Source organism: Erythrolamprus reginae, chromosome 9 (assembly GCF_031021105.1).
Source record: "Erythrolamprus reginae isolate rEryReg1 chromosome 9, rEryReg1.hap1, whole genome shotgun sequence".
NCBI lineage: Eukaryota > Metazoa > Chordata > Lepidosauria > Squamata > Dipsadidae > Erythrolamprus > Erythrolamprus reginae.
Genome location: NC_091958.1, coordinates 12,895,955 through 12,909,528, shown reverse-complemented (window position 1 = coordinate 12,909,528; position 13,574 = coordinate 12,895,955). Strand labels below are relative to the sequence as shown.

At 41.0% G+C, this 13,574-nt stretch overlaps 1 protein-coding gene across 2 annotated transcripts in view; it reads left to right on the top strand.

Moving 5' to 3' along the window:
- SLC7A10 (solute carrier family 7 member 10) overlaps positions 1-13,314 on the top strand; it is a 61,394-nt gene extending 48,080 nt beyond the window's left edge. For both annotated transcript variants that reach the window (XM_070760329.1, XM_070760328.1), the window contains exons 3-11: positions 403-554; positions 955-1,080; positions 2,719-2,872; positions 4,759-4,882; positions 5,021-5,124; positions 6,592-6,688; positions 9,338-9,487; positions 10,732-10,909; positions 12,990-13,314. In XM_070760329.1, the coding sequence (XP_070616430.1) occupies positions 434-554; positions 955-1,080; positions 2,719-2,872; positions 4,759-4,882; positions 5,021-5,124; positions 6,592-6,688; positions 9,338-9,487; positions 10,732-10,909; positions 12,990-13,105 (1,170 nt within the window). In that variant the 5' untranslated portion in view covers positions 403-433 and the 3' untranslated portion in view covers positions 13,106-13,314. The remainder of the gene's footprint in view (positions 1-402; positions 555-954; positions 1,081-2,718; positions 2,873-4,758; positions 4,883-5,020; positions 5,125-6,591; positions 6,689-9,337; positions 9,488-10,731; positions 10,910-12,989) is intronic.
- The last annotated feature ends 260 nt before the right edge of the window (positions 13,315-13,574 follow it).

Sequence of the window (13,574 nt, the reverse complement as noted above, 5' to 3'; positions counted from 1 at the left end):
AATCAGTTAGCCACACTGGAGCTGACATAGGGCAATGTCTCATGGGCCCTCAGATATGGCTCCATGTGCCTGCACAGGAAGCAAAATCTTGTGAAGGGACAAATGCGCGTGTAAGATTTCGGCAATATTTTTGCTTCCCCGCATGCACCAAAGCAAAAAATGGTTGAAATCTCTCTTGCACGCCGTCCCCTCGTGAGATTTTTCTTCCTGAACATGTGCAGAAGCAAAAGCAGTCTGGACCATGCACATGAGTACACAAGAGAACAGAAACTGTGCACGCAGTGCAACATTCGCTACCAGTGTGCCGTCCTTTGCCATATCGGTAGCAACCCACGACTGATGCTATTTTGCCCTGCAGTCTAGTCTTAACGGGATATCTTGAATTGCTTATATTGATTGCAGGTTTCTGCTGCTATGGAGCGCGGTCCTTATCATGTACCCAACCAGCCTGGCTGTTATTGCATTGACTTTTTCTAATTATGTACTACAACCAGTCTTTCCCAATTGCATCCCACCCTACAAAGCTTCGCGAGTCCTCTCCATATTATGTTTATGTAAGTATGGGTTTATCATCGGTTTTCTTTATCTCGTAAGGCTATGATTGGGCCGAGGGCTATCAACAGCATTTATATTTATAGAGCATTTAGATTTATTATTTATTTTATTTTTATTTATTTTATTATTTAGATTTGTATGCCGCCCCTCTCCGAAGTGTTCCCTCGAGTGTTCCCTCGATTTTCGCAGGTCCGAACTTCACGAATAACCTATGCCACGGCTTTTCCAAAAATATTAATTAAAAAATACTTCGCGATTTACTTGTATTTAAATAAAGGGCGGGGTTTCAACCCTCTAGTTTCAGCTGCCATCTTGACTTTTTTTAAAATGCCTTGTTTCAGACACCCCTGTTCTTGCTTCCTATTTTGGAGGAACTGAACTCTGCTTTCTAATCTCTAGCATTGTTGACTTGGGTGAACAGCTCCAGCGTTCGGTGGGCGACACGAATCCAGGACATCTTCACAGCAGGAAAACTCTTGGCTTTGGGCCTCATCATAACTGTTGGCTTTGTGCAAATCTTCAAAGGTACTGATACAAAAAACCCCGGTGTTTAAATGGTCTTCTGCATGAAATTCAATACTTTTTTAAAAAAACTACCGCATCCCAGTGTTTTTCAAGTGATTTATTTGTTTGTTTATTGATTTGATTTGATTTGATTTGATTTGATTTGATTTGATTTGATTTGATTTGATTTGAATGCCGCCCCACTCCGAAGACTCGGGGCGGCTAACAACAATAAAAAAGACAATGTAAACAAATCTAATATTAAAAATAATCTAGAAAACCCCAATTTAAAGAATCACTCATACATACAAGCATGCCATGTATAAATTCTATAAGCCTAGGGGGAAGGGAAATTTCAATTCCCCCATGCCTGACGACAGAGGTGCGTTTTAAGGAGCTTGCGAAAGGCAAGAAGGGTGGGGGCAAATCTGATATCTGGGAGGAGCTGGTTCCAGAGGGTCAGGGCCTCTACAGAGAAGGCTCTTCCCCTGGGTCCCGCCAAACGACATTGATTAGTCGACGGGATCCGGAGAAGGCCAACTCTGTGGGACCTAACCGGTCGCTGGGATTTGTGCGGCAGAAGGCGGTCCCGGAGATATTCTGGTCCGATGCCATGATGCCGTGATATTTGAAAGCATCTGTGATAAGCTTCATGATGGGCTCCAACATCTAATTTGGGCAGTAAATGTCAGATGTAATCAACTATTGAGAACAATGTATTTATTATTATTATTATTTATTTATTGGATTTATCTCCACAATGCATTACCTCCTGATTTTTCTACCATCATTCCCACAAAAGAGACAGGACAATTATGTGATGGAAAATCTCATCGTTTGATAAATTAGGTTTTCTGGAGGATGTCCCAAAGGTACTTTTTTTTCAAAAGGCAACTTGAAGATGTTTCACTACTCCAACTCTTTGAAGAAACTTCTTGGCTGAGAAGCAAAACATCTTCAAGGAAAAACAGTCAAAGAAATAGTTCTTTCAAGCATTCTACCAAATAATTTTAATAAAGAAGAAATATACTTGATTGTACATATTGTGTTTAAAAAGGGGAGGTCAAGGATGGTTGTGTCCAGATGACAATAATGGGTCTTTTTCTTGTAGTCATTTCCCCCTTTTTCTGTGTGTCAAAAGCTCAACAGGTTATCAAAAGCTCAACAGGTTATCAAAAGCTCAACAGGTTATCAAAAACTCAACAGGTTATCAAAAACTCAACATGTTATCAAAAACTCAACAGGTTATCAAAAACTTAACAGGTTATCAAAAACTCAACATGTTATCAAAAACTTAACAGGTTATCAAAAACTTAACAGGTTATCAAAAACTCAACAGGTTATCAAAAACTTAACAGGTTATCAAAAATTCAACATGTTATCAAAAACTCAACATGTTATCAAAAACTCAACAGCTTATCAAAAACTCAACAGCTTATCAAAAACTCAACAGCTTATCAAAAACTCAACAGGATAGCTGAAGCTCCATCACGTGAATCCTACCATTTCCCCCACACACACACATGATATACATTTGAAAGGGACGGGATTTCAATCATGCGGGACCAGCTGCCATCTTGACTCTTTTTTTGACCCTACAGTACATGATGTGTTTGTGTGAACTGACGATGCCCTCACTGAAGTCTGCTCTCCTTGTAGAAAACTATGAAGCATTAATACCAAGCAATGCCTTCAGCTTCTGGATGACCCCGACTGTGGGACATTTGGCGCTAGCCTTTCTCCAAGGCTCCTTTGCATTCAGTGGGTGGAATTTCCTAAATTACGTGACAGAAGAACTGGTTGATCCCCGCAGGTAAGTGTACCTGTGCACTTTGGGCAAGGTTTGGAGAAAGGTCAAGCTGTCGTCCTACAGCTCCAGGTGATCAGTGATTTCCTTATTGTTTGAGGAAAGAAGGTGATACCAGTAGGCGAAAAGGCGGAATGATAGATAAGATGGGAAGGTTTAAAACAGGGGTGCCTGGGATAAACATATATCAATCCTAAGATAAAATACAGGAAATACACTGTAGTATAAGGGCAGACTAGATGGACCAGTGTTCTGCCGGCGTGTTTCAACCACCCGTAATTACAGGGTAATTAGTCCAGAAAGACACACACCACACGATAAAAGGAAAACACAAAAGTTTTTATAAACAGAAAAAAAACCCGCTCCCTTTTTAAATGTCAAAGGGATTTTCTGGTTCACACAAGGCACAGGTTAAATGCAATCCAATTGCTCACCCAATAACTGGAAAATTGAGTCCAATTCTAAAGTCCAGAGAGTCCACACACAATCTTGAACAGCACAAAAACCACAATCTTGACGAAACAATGAATCAGATAAACTGCCATGAGGCTAAAACACCAAGCTGCACTTTTATCTGTAGCACTAATTACAGCAGCCCCACCCAACCACAGGTGGCCTCATTTTCTCTTGTAATAATCCTTCAGTTGTTGTCTCCTATGCATCACTCTATGCATGCGTGGATGTGTCATTAATTCTTGTTCAGAATCCAGGGATGATACAAGTGATTGATCTCCTCCTGGGCTGTCTGCCAAACTCCCCTCTTCCCTGTCACTCACGCCTCCTTGGTCAGAGGAGGCTTCGTCGGCAGATTCCATCGGGAGCAAAACAGGCCTGCGGCATGTGGATATTTCCCCCACATCCACCTGCACATTCCTTGGGGCAGGAGCTGGGCCAGAGCTAACCACAACAACCAGGAGGTCTTTTTCTGCCGTCAATCTTCTACGTTTGTCTATGTTTCTAAGAGATAGAAATTGTTCTATAAGCATGCCAGTCTGTGGTCTGGTTGGTCACCTTTTTCCACATGCGCCTGCATGGATGTGATTTGGCCTAACGTTCTCGCAACTTAGCTTTGCTTAGTTTCGTCCACATTCTATCTCAGTTGCCTGTTGGCCTTAGTCCATTTCTTTTTTTTTTCTTTTTTTTAAAATATATTTTTATTGATTTTTTTAGAATTTTACAAAAAACAAACAGAAAGCATAAAGTGTACCATCACCATACAGAAAAAAAATCCCTTCACCAGGGAAGAATCCATTTTGTATCCTTCATTTGCTTTGTCTCTGGGTTACATTGTTCATTCTTTATAGAGTGATTGAATTTTATTTCTTACATTTGCATCGCTTACTGATGTTGTTAATATATAATTTTTAACCTTCTCCCACCGCCTCATTGTTGCTGCTAATTTTCCTTCATTATAATTATGTAGTCTAATTTCCATAATTTCATAGTGAATGTGATCCGCCATGTATTTGCACCAATTTTTTATCGTCCATTTATTGTCATCTTTCCACCCAAGCACTATAGTTGCCTGGGCACTTTCTATCGCTGCAATTTTGATTTCTTCATATTCTTTTACCTCACTATTTTTTATCAGTAATGCTGCTTCCTTAGTTATTTTCCAATTACCATTCGTAATTTTATTCACTTCCATTTGTATTTGTTTCCAGAATTTTTGAACTTTATTACATTCCCAAAACATATGCATAAATACTCCTTTTTCCTTGCACCCATGCCAACAATTTCCTTTCTTCGTTGTTTGAAAATGTGCTAATTGTACTGGTGTATAATACCATTTATGTAGCCTTAGTCCATCTCCATGTTGGGTTTTGCTTCTCGGGCCTCGCTTATCAATGCTTAACAAATCCCCCACCCCCATTTTTGTTTTTGGAAATTAGGAATCTACCCCGCGCCATATTTATCTCCATCCCCCTGGTGACCTTTGTATACACCTTCACCAACGTTGCATATTTTACGGCCATGTCACCCCAAGAACTCCTGTCTTCCAATGCTGTGGCGGTAGTAAGTAAAACCATACTCCGGAATTATTGACTTGAGTTTGGGATTCATTGAAAAATTATCTTTTTTTTTGCTTTCTGTTTGGTGCTTTGCCATTGATTGTTTCGTTTCCATCCCTCCTCCTGCCTTTTGTTGCTTTAGACATTTGGTGAGAAGTTGCTGGGCTATTTCTCCTGGGTTATGCCAGTGTCTGTGGCATTGTCTACATTTGGAGGAATAAATGGATACCTTTTTACCTCCTCAAGGTTAGATAAAGTACGATTTATTTATTTGTTTGCTTCTTTTTCCTGAACATCTTTTTTCCCCACCATTTCTTTATTTTGGGAAGAGGGTGGAGAAATATCATTGCTTTCCTAGTGGGCATATCCTCCTGTGTTTCATGCCGAACAAAGTTTTGGGATATGGAACTCTTAATATACTTAGCTGGCCATGCAAATGGCTGTATAGTGGCGCCTCTACCTAAGAACGCCTCTACTTACAAACTGTTCTAGATAAGAACCGGGTGTTCAAGATTTTTTTGCCTCTTCTCAAGAACCATTTCCCACTTACAAACCCGAGTCTCTGAAATTGTAACCGGAAAAGGCAGGGAGAAGTCTCTGTGAGGCCCATATAGGAATCTCCAGGCAGGAAACAGAACCGGAAAAGGCGGGGAGAAGCTTCTGTGGGGCCTCTCTAGGAATCTCCTGGGAGGAAACAGGGCCGGAAAAGGTGGGGAGAAGCCTCCGTGGGGCCTCTCTAGGAATCTCCTGGGAGGAAACAGGGCCTCCACCCTCCCTGTACTTTGACTCGGACTCTGATTTACGTAGTTTGGAGGTTACCTGGAACCTTGACATGCACCTTTTTACCTCCCAAAAGCAAGTGAAAACTTGGGTGACTCTTATACACCGAATATAGCCCCACCCAGCCACCCCCACCCTTTGGCCTCTGCCTCCTAGCAATTTACCTCCTTGCAGCAAACAGAACAGAGCCTGTTAAGCCAAGCAACTCATTATCAGCTTCCCAACCCTTAACTAATTTGAGGCTGCAGGCAGGATAGCCATGGGCTAAACTGAAAGTGAAACTAAAGCTGCAAGGAGGCAAATTGCTGGGAGAGGGACACAGATTTTTATTTTCTGCTGAACTGGATGCAAGGAGGTAAGTCAACAACTATAAATGTCTTTAGAATGTTCAAATTATTAGACTTATTTTTTTAAAGACTGCATTATTATTGTTCTAGACCAGTGTTTCCCAACCTTGGCAACTTGAAGATATCTGGACTTCAACTCCCAGAATTCCCCAGCCAGCATTTGCTGGCTGGGGAATTCTGGGAGTTGAAGTCCAAATATCTTCAAGTTGCCAAGGTTGGGAAACCCTGGTCTAGACAACAAAATGAAGAAGCTTTTTAAAATAAAGGCTTGAGCTGAAGAGGCCCAGTGCTATTGTATCTTCTTTTAAAGAGCAGAGCATAACTGTACTTCCAGAAAGCCACATCAATTTTCAAGATCTGTAAAAGTATAATCTGAAACGTAACAGTGTCCTCTTTAGTATTAAGATCAGGCAGCTGAGTTAAACCTTGATTTAGTCGTGTTTGGAGCAGATCTATTTAAATAATTGGGAGGTGTTGGTATGACTCCATTTAAGGAAACATCAGAAAGAAGTTAAACTATGTGTTTGCTGAAAGGGGATAAAATAAGGCAGCCTCAGGAGTGTTTTTTCTTCTTCCCTTTTTCTAGGCTGTGTTTCTCTGGTGCCAGAGAAGGTCACTTACCAAGTCTCCTGGCCATGATCCACGTCAAACATTGCACCCCAATTCCAGCTCTCCTCGTTGGTGTAGGTGTTTCCATTCCTGTAGAATTGATTGACGTAGATAATAGAAAGAACTGTTGGTTTAACTGAATACCAAGCAAATCTATTTTGGAATATCACCCATGTGGAGCTCAGCGGTTGCCACTTGCATTACTTTTAGTGTAGCCAAATCACTAGACCAGTGTTTCCCAACCTTGGCAACTTGGAGATACAGTATTTGGACTTCAACTCCCAGAATTCCCCAGCCAGCACTGGCTGGGGAATTCTGGGAGTTGAAGTCCAAATATCTTCAAGTTGCCAAGGTTGGGAAACACTGCACTAGACAGAAGGAAGAAACAGGTTATAATATAATGAAATGGGTAAGATCTGTAAAACAAATAGTTAGTGTGATGTATATATATATTAGTTTGTTAAATTTAATAAAATACAGTGATACCTCATCTTACAAACGCCTCATCATACAAACTTTTCGAGATACAAACCCGGGGTTTAAGTTTTTTTGCCTCTTCTTACAAACTATTTTCACCTTACAAACCCACCACCGCCGCTGGGATGCCCCGCCTCCGGACTTCCATTGCCAGCGAAGCACCTGTTTTTGTGCTGCTGGGATTCCCCTGATGCTCCCCTCCATGGGAAACCCCACCTCCAGACTTCCATGTTTTTGCAATGCTGCAGGGGAATCCCAGCAGGGGAATCCCAGCAGCGCAAAAACGGGCGCTTCACTGGCAACAGAAGTCCGGAGGTGGGGTTTCCCAGCGAAGGGACCATCAGTGAAATCGCAGCATTGCAAAAACACAGAGGTCTGGAGGTGGGGTTTCGAGGACTTCAGTGTTTTTGCAATGCTGCAATTTCACTGATGCTCCCTTCGCTGGGAAACCCCACCTCTGGACTTCTGTTGGGATTCCCCTGCAACATTGCAAAAACACAGAAGTCTAGAGCTGGGGTTTCCCATGGAGGGGAGCCTCAGGGGAATCCCAGCAGCGCAAAAACGGGCACTTCGGCTGGCAAAAGGGGTGAATTTTGGGCTTGCACGCATTAATTACTTTTCCACTGATTCCTATGGAAAACATAGTTTCGTCTTACAAACTTTTCACCTTAAGAACATCGTCCCGGAACCAATTAAGTTTGTAAGACAAGGTATCACTGTAAAACTTTAAGAAGAAACAGGTTTAGGTTGCCAATGTTGAAAGCCGAGAGATCCGTAAACAGATGTGAAAAGAACAAAAAAAGAAAGAGGGAACATAAACGACCGTGACATATATAACTCCATTGGCAGCTAATCATACAAACAGCAATTTTCGGTTTCTTTGATTCATTTTATTATCAAGATATAAAATACAAACAAAAAAGTGAAACTATTTGGGGGGGAAGAGAAGAGAAAGAGAAAGAAGTGTAGCTTAAAATGGGGGGGAAAGACAGAAAAATATTTGACTCCCAACTCTTTTTAGCAAAATAGAAGAAGTATTAACACTACAGCCTCAACTTTTTACTTCCCCACCCATCTGTGTGTGTGTGTGTGTGTCTCCCTCTGTGTGTGTGTGTAACATTTTGTTTCTGATAATGAAAAGGAAAGGAGACAAGTATAGATCTATTTTAAGCTATTTTGCTCTCATCAGCTAGCCATACCCTTACTGGGATTTGAATCTGGGGAGTCTGCCTGTAAGGCAGTAGCTTTAACAGACAGACAGACAGACAGACAGACAGACAGACAGACAGACAGAAGACAGACGGATGGATGGGAAAGCAAAAACTTTACATCTATAGTTTTCATTTGTAGTGTCTTCTTAGCCTGTTTGATCCTAGCAGTGGTTCTATCATCTTTGCAATAGCTTAAGGCAGGAGTTTCTAGCCTTGGCAACTTTAAGACTTATGGACTTCAACTCCCAGAATTCCCCAGCCAGTCATACGTGGCTGGCTGAGGAATTCTGGGAGCTGAAGTCCACAAATCCTAAAATTGGAAATCCCGGCTTAAGCTTTTTGAATGGGCAAACTTCTTCATGTCTCCTATGTGTATATAGATATATACCCACTAAAACCCTCATTGTGTATTGGAATAGATAGATAGATAGATAGATAGATAGATAGATAGATAGATAGATAGATAGATAGATAGATGATAGATAGATAGATAGATAGATAGATAGATAGATAGATAGATAGAGTGTCAGAGAGATAATGGATAGAGATAAATTAGATTAGATAGATAGATAGATAGATAGATAGATAGATAGATAGATAGATAGAGTGAGTGAGTGAGTGAGTGAGTCAGAGAGATAATGGATAGAGATAAATTAGATAGATAGATAGATAGATAGATAGATAGATAGATAGATAGATAGATGATAGATAGATAGATAGAGTGAGTCAGAGAGATAATTGATAGAGATAAATTAGATTAGATAGATAGATAGATAGATAGATAGATAGATAGATAGATAGATAGATAGAGTCAGAGAGATAATGGATAGAGATAGATTAGATAGATAGATAGATAGATAGATAGATAGATAGATAGATAGATAGATAGATAGATAGATAGATAGATAGATAATCAATCCTGCTATTGGGCGCCCACTCCTCCACTGAAGTCTGCATTTTTAACCCGAGGAAGTTTTTGCCTTTTGCTTCTCAATTGAAAGAATACGCTCCTTCCTTTTTCTCCCCCACCCCCAGTGCCTAGCTACTGTGGTCATCATGCTGGTTGGAGACACCTACACATTAATTAACTACGTGTCCTTCATCAACTACCTCTGCTACGGAGTGACAATAATAGGAATGCTTGTGCTAAGATGGAGGAAGCCTCACATCTTCAGACCCATCAAGGTGAAAAATAGTGGGGCAGAATCCGATTTTAATTCTTCTCCATACTGGTTGTTCTTGACTTACAAAGCTTCGTTTAGCAACCATTCGAAGCTAGAAGGGCATTGAACAAAGTGATTTGCAGCCAGTCATGTTTATAACCAGTAATGGGCTGTTGCCCCCATGGTGGGGAGGGGGATGCAGTGAGAATAGTAAGTTTATGCACCATTTATTGAATACTTAATACAGTTGTTTTATTGTCCTTCCTTCTCTAGTACCTTAGTATGATCCTTAATTACTTTTAAAATAGGAAATAATTAAATAGTATGTTTTTACCCATAAATGTTTTAATAATTTCAATCATTATCTAGAACTGAACTTTTATAACAATGAAAGAAAATCGAGCTACTTGCCTAATCTGTTATCATACTGAGCCTTGTGGGTTCAGTACAAAACCTTACAATGTGACTGTGCTCCTCAACAAATAATGCTGTCTATCATTTGTCTCTGTTGTGGCTATTGAAATAATGTGACTTAATCAACTGGAAAAAAAGTCCAAGCATCTATTTGAAAACTTATCTCGGTCGGCAAGCCACTCCCACCCAGTCACATGACCTTCAGGCCACCTCCTGGTCACATGATTGTCACGCCACTCTCACCTGGTCACATGGCTGTCAAGCTACTCCTACCTAGTCACGACCATCAAGCCACACCCACAAAATAAGCCACACCCACAATGTGGCAGTAAAAAATTTGGTAGCCCATCACTGTTTATAACCTCACTTGTTAAACAGCTTGGAGGCTCGGATGTCAAATTACTTGGCGTTCACCTGCCAGATCTTTAAGTACGCCCATGAATTAAGAAAAGAGAGAGATGAGCTTACATTCCTGATCCTACTGAGCTTTAAATGATTAGGACTACAGTTCCCATCATCCCCAGATTTACATGCCCATCATGGATACCAGTGTGGGGTACTGGTGTCCAGAAGTGTGGCATTTGGATTAGCCAAGAAGCTCCTGGTAGTCTAGCTGAGTCAGGGGTAGGCAAAGTGGGCTCTTCTATGACTTGTGGACTTCAACTCCCAGAATTCCTGGGCCAACCATGCTAGGAATTCTGGGAGTTGAAGTCCACATGTCATAGAAGAGCCAACTTTGCCTACCCTTGAAGCTGAGTGGTGGATGGTCCAATGTTGTCTATCAGCCCCAAGGGAATTAGGGCAGAAACGACAAATCTCTGTGTACCCTTCCAATATTTTCTTTCCTCTTAGGTAAACCTCCTGGTTCCAATCACTTACCTGATCTTTTGGGCCTTTCTCTTAATCTTCAGTTTGTATTCTGAGCCAGTGGTCTGTGGCATTGGACTGATTATCATCTTAACTGGCGTGCCAGTGTTTTTTATTGGCGTGTACTGGAAAAACAAACCAAAGTGTGTAAATAGAATAACAGGTAAGAAAAAATAAAATAAAAAATAAAAACAATCTTGGAGGCACCATCCAGGTATATCCATTGATTACAAGATAATCCACTCTTTAACGCAAGGTTGGTTGCCCATATGACTCACACTATTACAGATGTGCAGAAATCTGCCTTAGATTAGGTCAGAAAGGGGGAGGGAAACCCATCTTATTACCTGGTTGTCCTAATCCAGCGGTAGGCAAAGTTGGCTCTTCTATGACATGTGGACTTCAACTCCCAGAATTCCTGAGCTAGCATGATTCGTTCAGGAATTCTGGGAGTTGAAGTCCACAAGTCATAGAAGAGCCAACTTTGCCTACCCGTCCTAATCAGAGAAGTTTTTAAATTGATGAAAGATCTTCTCATTTAATTAATTAATTAATTAATTAATTAATTGGGTTTATATGCCACCTGTTCTGTTGGGCTCTCTGGTAGACTCCTCCCAAAAATTCACAGGTACAAATTTCAGACACACACAGGTTTGAAAATTCAAAATAATGTTCTTTATAATGACAATTCACTTAACCTAAGCCCTCTTTTGGGATAGCAAAGAGCTCTTGTCTCCAAACAAACTGGTAATTTGTACAAGTCCCTTATCAGTTCTGTGATACTTAGCTTGCAGCTGTGAGGCAATTCACAGTCCTTCTCCTTTCACAAAGTGACACACACTTTGCTCTGGTTTAGTTTCAAAGCGGGGAAAAATCAGCACACAAAAGGTCAAAGTCAGTAAAGCAGTCACGAAACACAACGATCAGTTAATCCTCCACAATGGCCAAACCCACAGGCTGCTCTTTATAGCAGCCTCACTAATGACCACAGCCACACCCAACCACAGGTGGCCTCATTTTCTTTGATAATAATCTCTCAGTTGTTGTTGCCTATGCATCGCTCTCCGCATGCGTGGCTGTATCATTAACTCTTGTTCTGAATCCAAGGAGGAGCTAGATAATTGATCTCCTTCTGAGCTGTCTGCCACACTCTCCTCCTCCTTGTCACTCATGTCTTCTTGGTCAGAGGAGCCTTCATCAGCAGATTTCACCGGGGGCAAAACAGGCCTGCAGCATGTGGATGTCTCCCCCACACCCACAGTCCTTGGGGCAGGAGCTGGGCCAGAGCTGACCACAACAGCCACCTTTCTCTGAAGAGTCAGGGTGGCTCATAACATATAAAAAATACAAAACAATTCAACAACCCAATTTTAAAATGATCTAAACACCCCAAGTTAAAAACATTCATACACACCAGTCATATTATTATTATTAAGACTTATGGTCCTTCAAAGTTCATGGTCACGCTTGTGGTAACATCTGCCCATAAAAGCTAGTTTTGAGGAAAATGGTGGAAGAGAGAGAAAGAGGAGCCTCCATTTCTTGCATAATCCAGAAGAATCTGAGGAAAAACAAAACGCTGGATTAACATTTGGATCAGGCCCAAATGTCTAACGTGTCCTTCTAAGGCAGGAATAGGCAAAGTTGGCTCTTCTATGACTTGTGGACTTCAATTCCCAGAATTCCTGAGCGAATCCTGCTAGCTCAGGAATTCTGGGAGTTGAAGTCCACATGTCATAGAAGAGCCAACTTTGCCTATGCCTGTTCTAAGACATGGGACTAAACTCTTGGATCTTCTGTATGGAAAGCAAATGTTGAAAAGAAAGACTAGGGGTGACATGATATCAGTGTTCCAATATTTGAGGGGCTACAACAAAGAAGAGGGAATCAAACTATTCTCCAAAGCACCTGAGGGTAGAACAAGAAGCCATGGATGGAAATTAAACAAGGGGAGAAGCAACTTAGAACTAAGGAGAAATTTCCTGACAGTTAGAACTATTAATCCGTGGAACTGCTTGCCTCCAGAAGTTGGGAATGCTCCAACACTGGAAGTTGGATAACCATTTGTCTGAAGTGGTGTAGGGTTTCCTGCCTAAGCAGGGGGTTGGACTAGAAGACCTCCAAGGACCCTTCCAACTCTGTTAATGCTATTCTGTTGAGTTAAATTGCCTTCCCAGTTAATAATGCCCACCCCAGTCTCCAAACTAGCATGATCAACCTTACCTCTCTGATCTTTTTTTCAGAATATGTAACCCACTGGGGCCAGAAGTTCTGTTTTGTTGTCTACCCTCAGAAGGGATCTCTTGAAGATGATCTACCTTTCACCGATTATCCCTCTCAAGAAGTCAGAAGACCTTAAAAAAACAATGATACTTTTTACAGAATTATGACATATATATATATTGGCAGGGGAGAGGGGGAAAAACCTTGATTAGGGGGGTGTCTTTTTTTCCTTTTCTTTTTCTTTTTTTAAGAAACAAGGACCGGCCTTTGGACAATTCTAGGAGATACCTAAAAGTGTTTAGCTCTTTATCCTGAAAAGGAACAAAATAAAGTAAAATGAGCTCAGTGAGTTGTTGTTGTTTTCATGATGCATTTTAACACGCAAGTTGAAATGACCATGTATAAAGATATTGCTTCCAGCCATCTGTTAGGACAGTCGTAAAAGCTTTTGTAAAGTTATTGGAAATGTCCGAGAGCCTGTCCTCTCGCTCTGTCTTGTCTCTGAAAATCTAACACATCTTTAAAGAAACACCATGGCTGGTTATTATTGTCCTTTATAAAGCACAGTGATACCTTGTCTTACAAACTTAATCGGTTCCGGGATG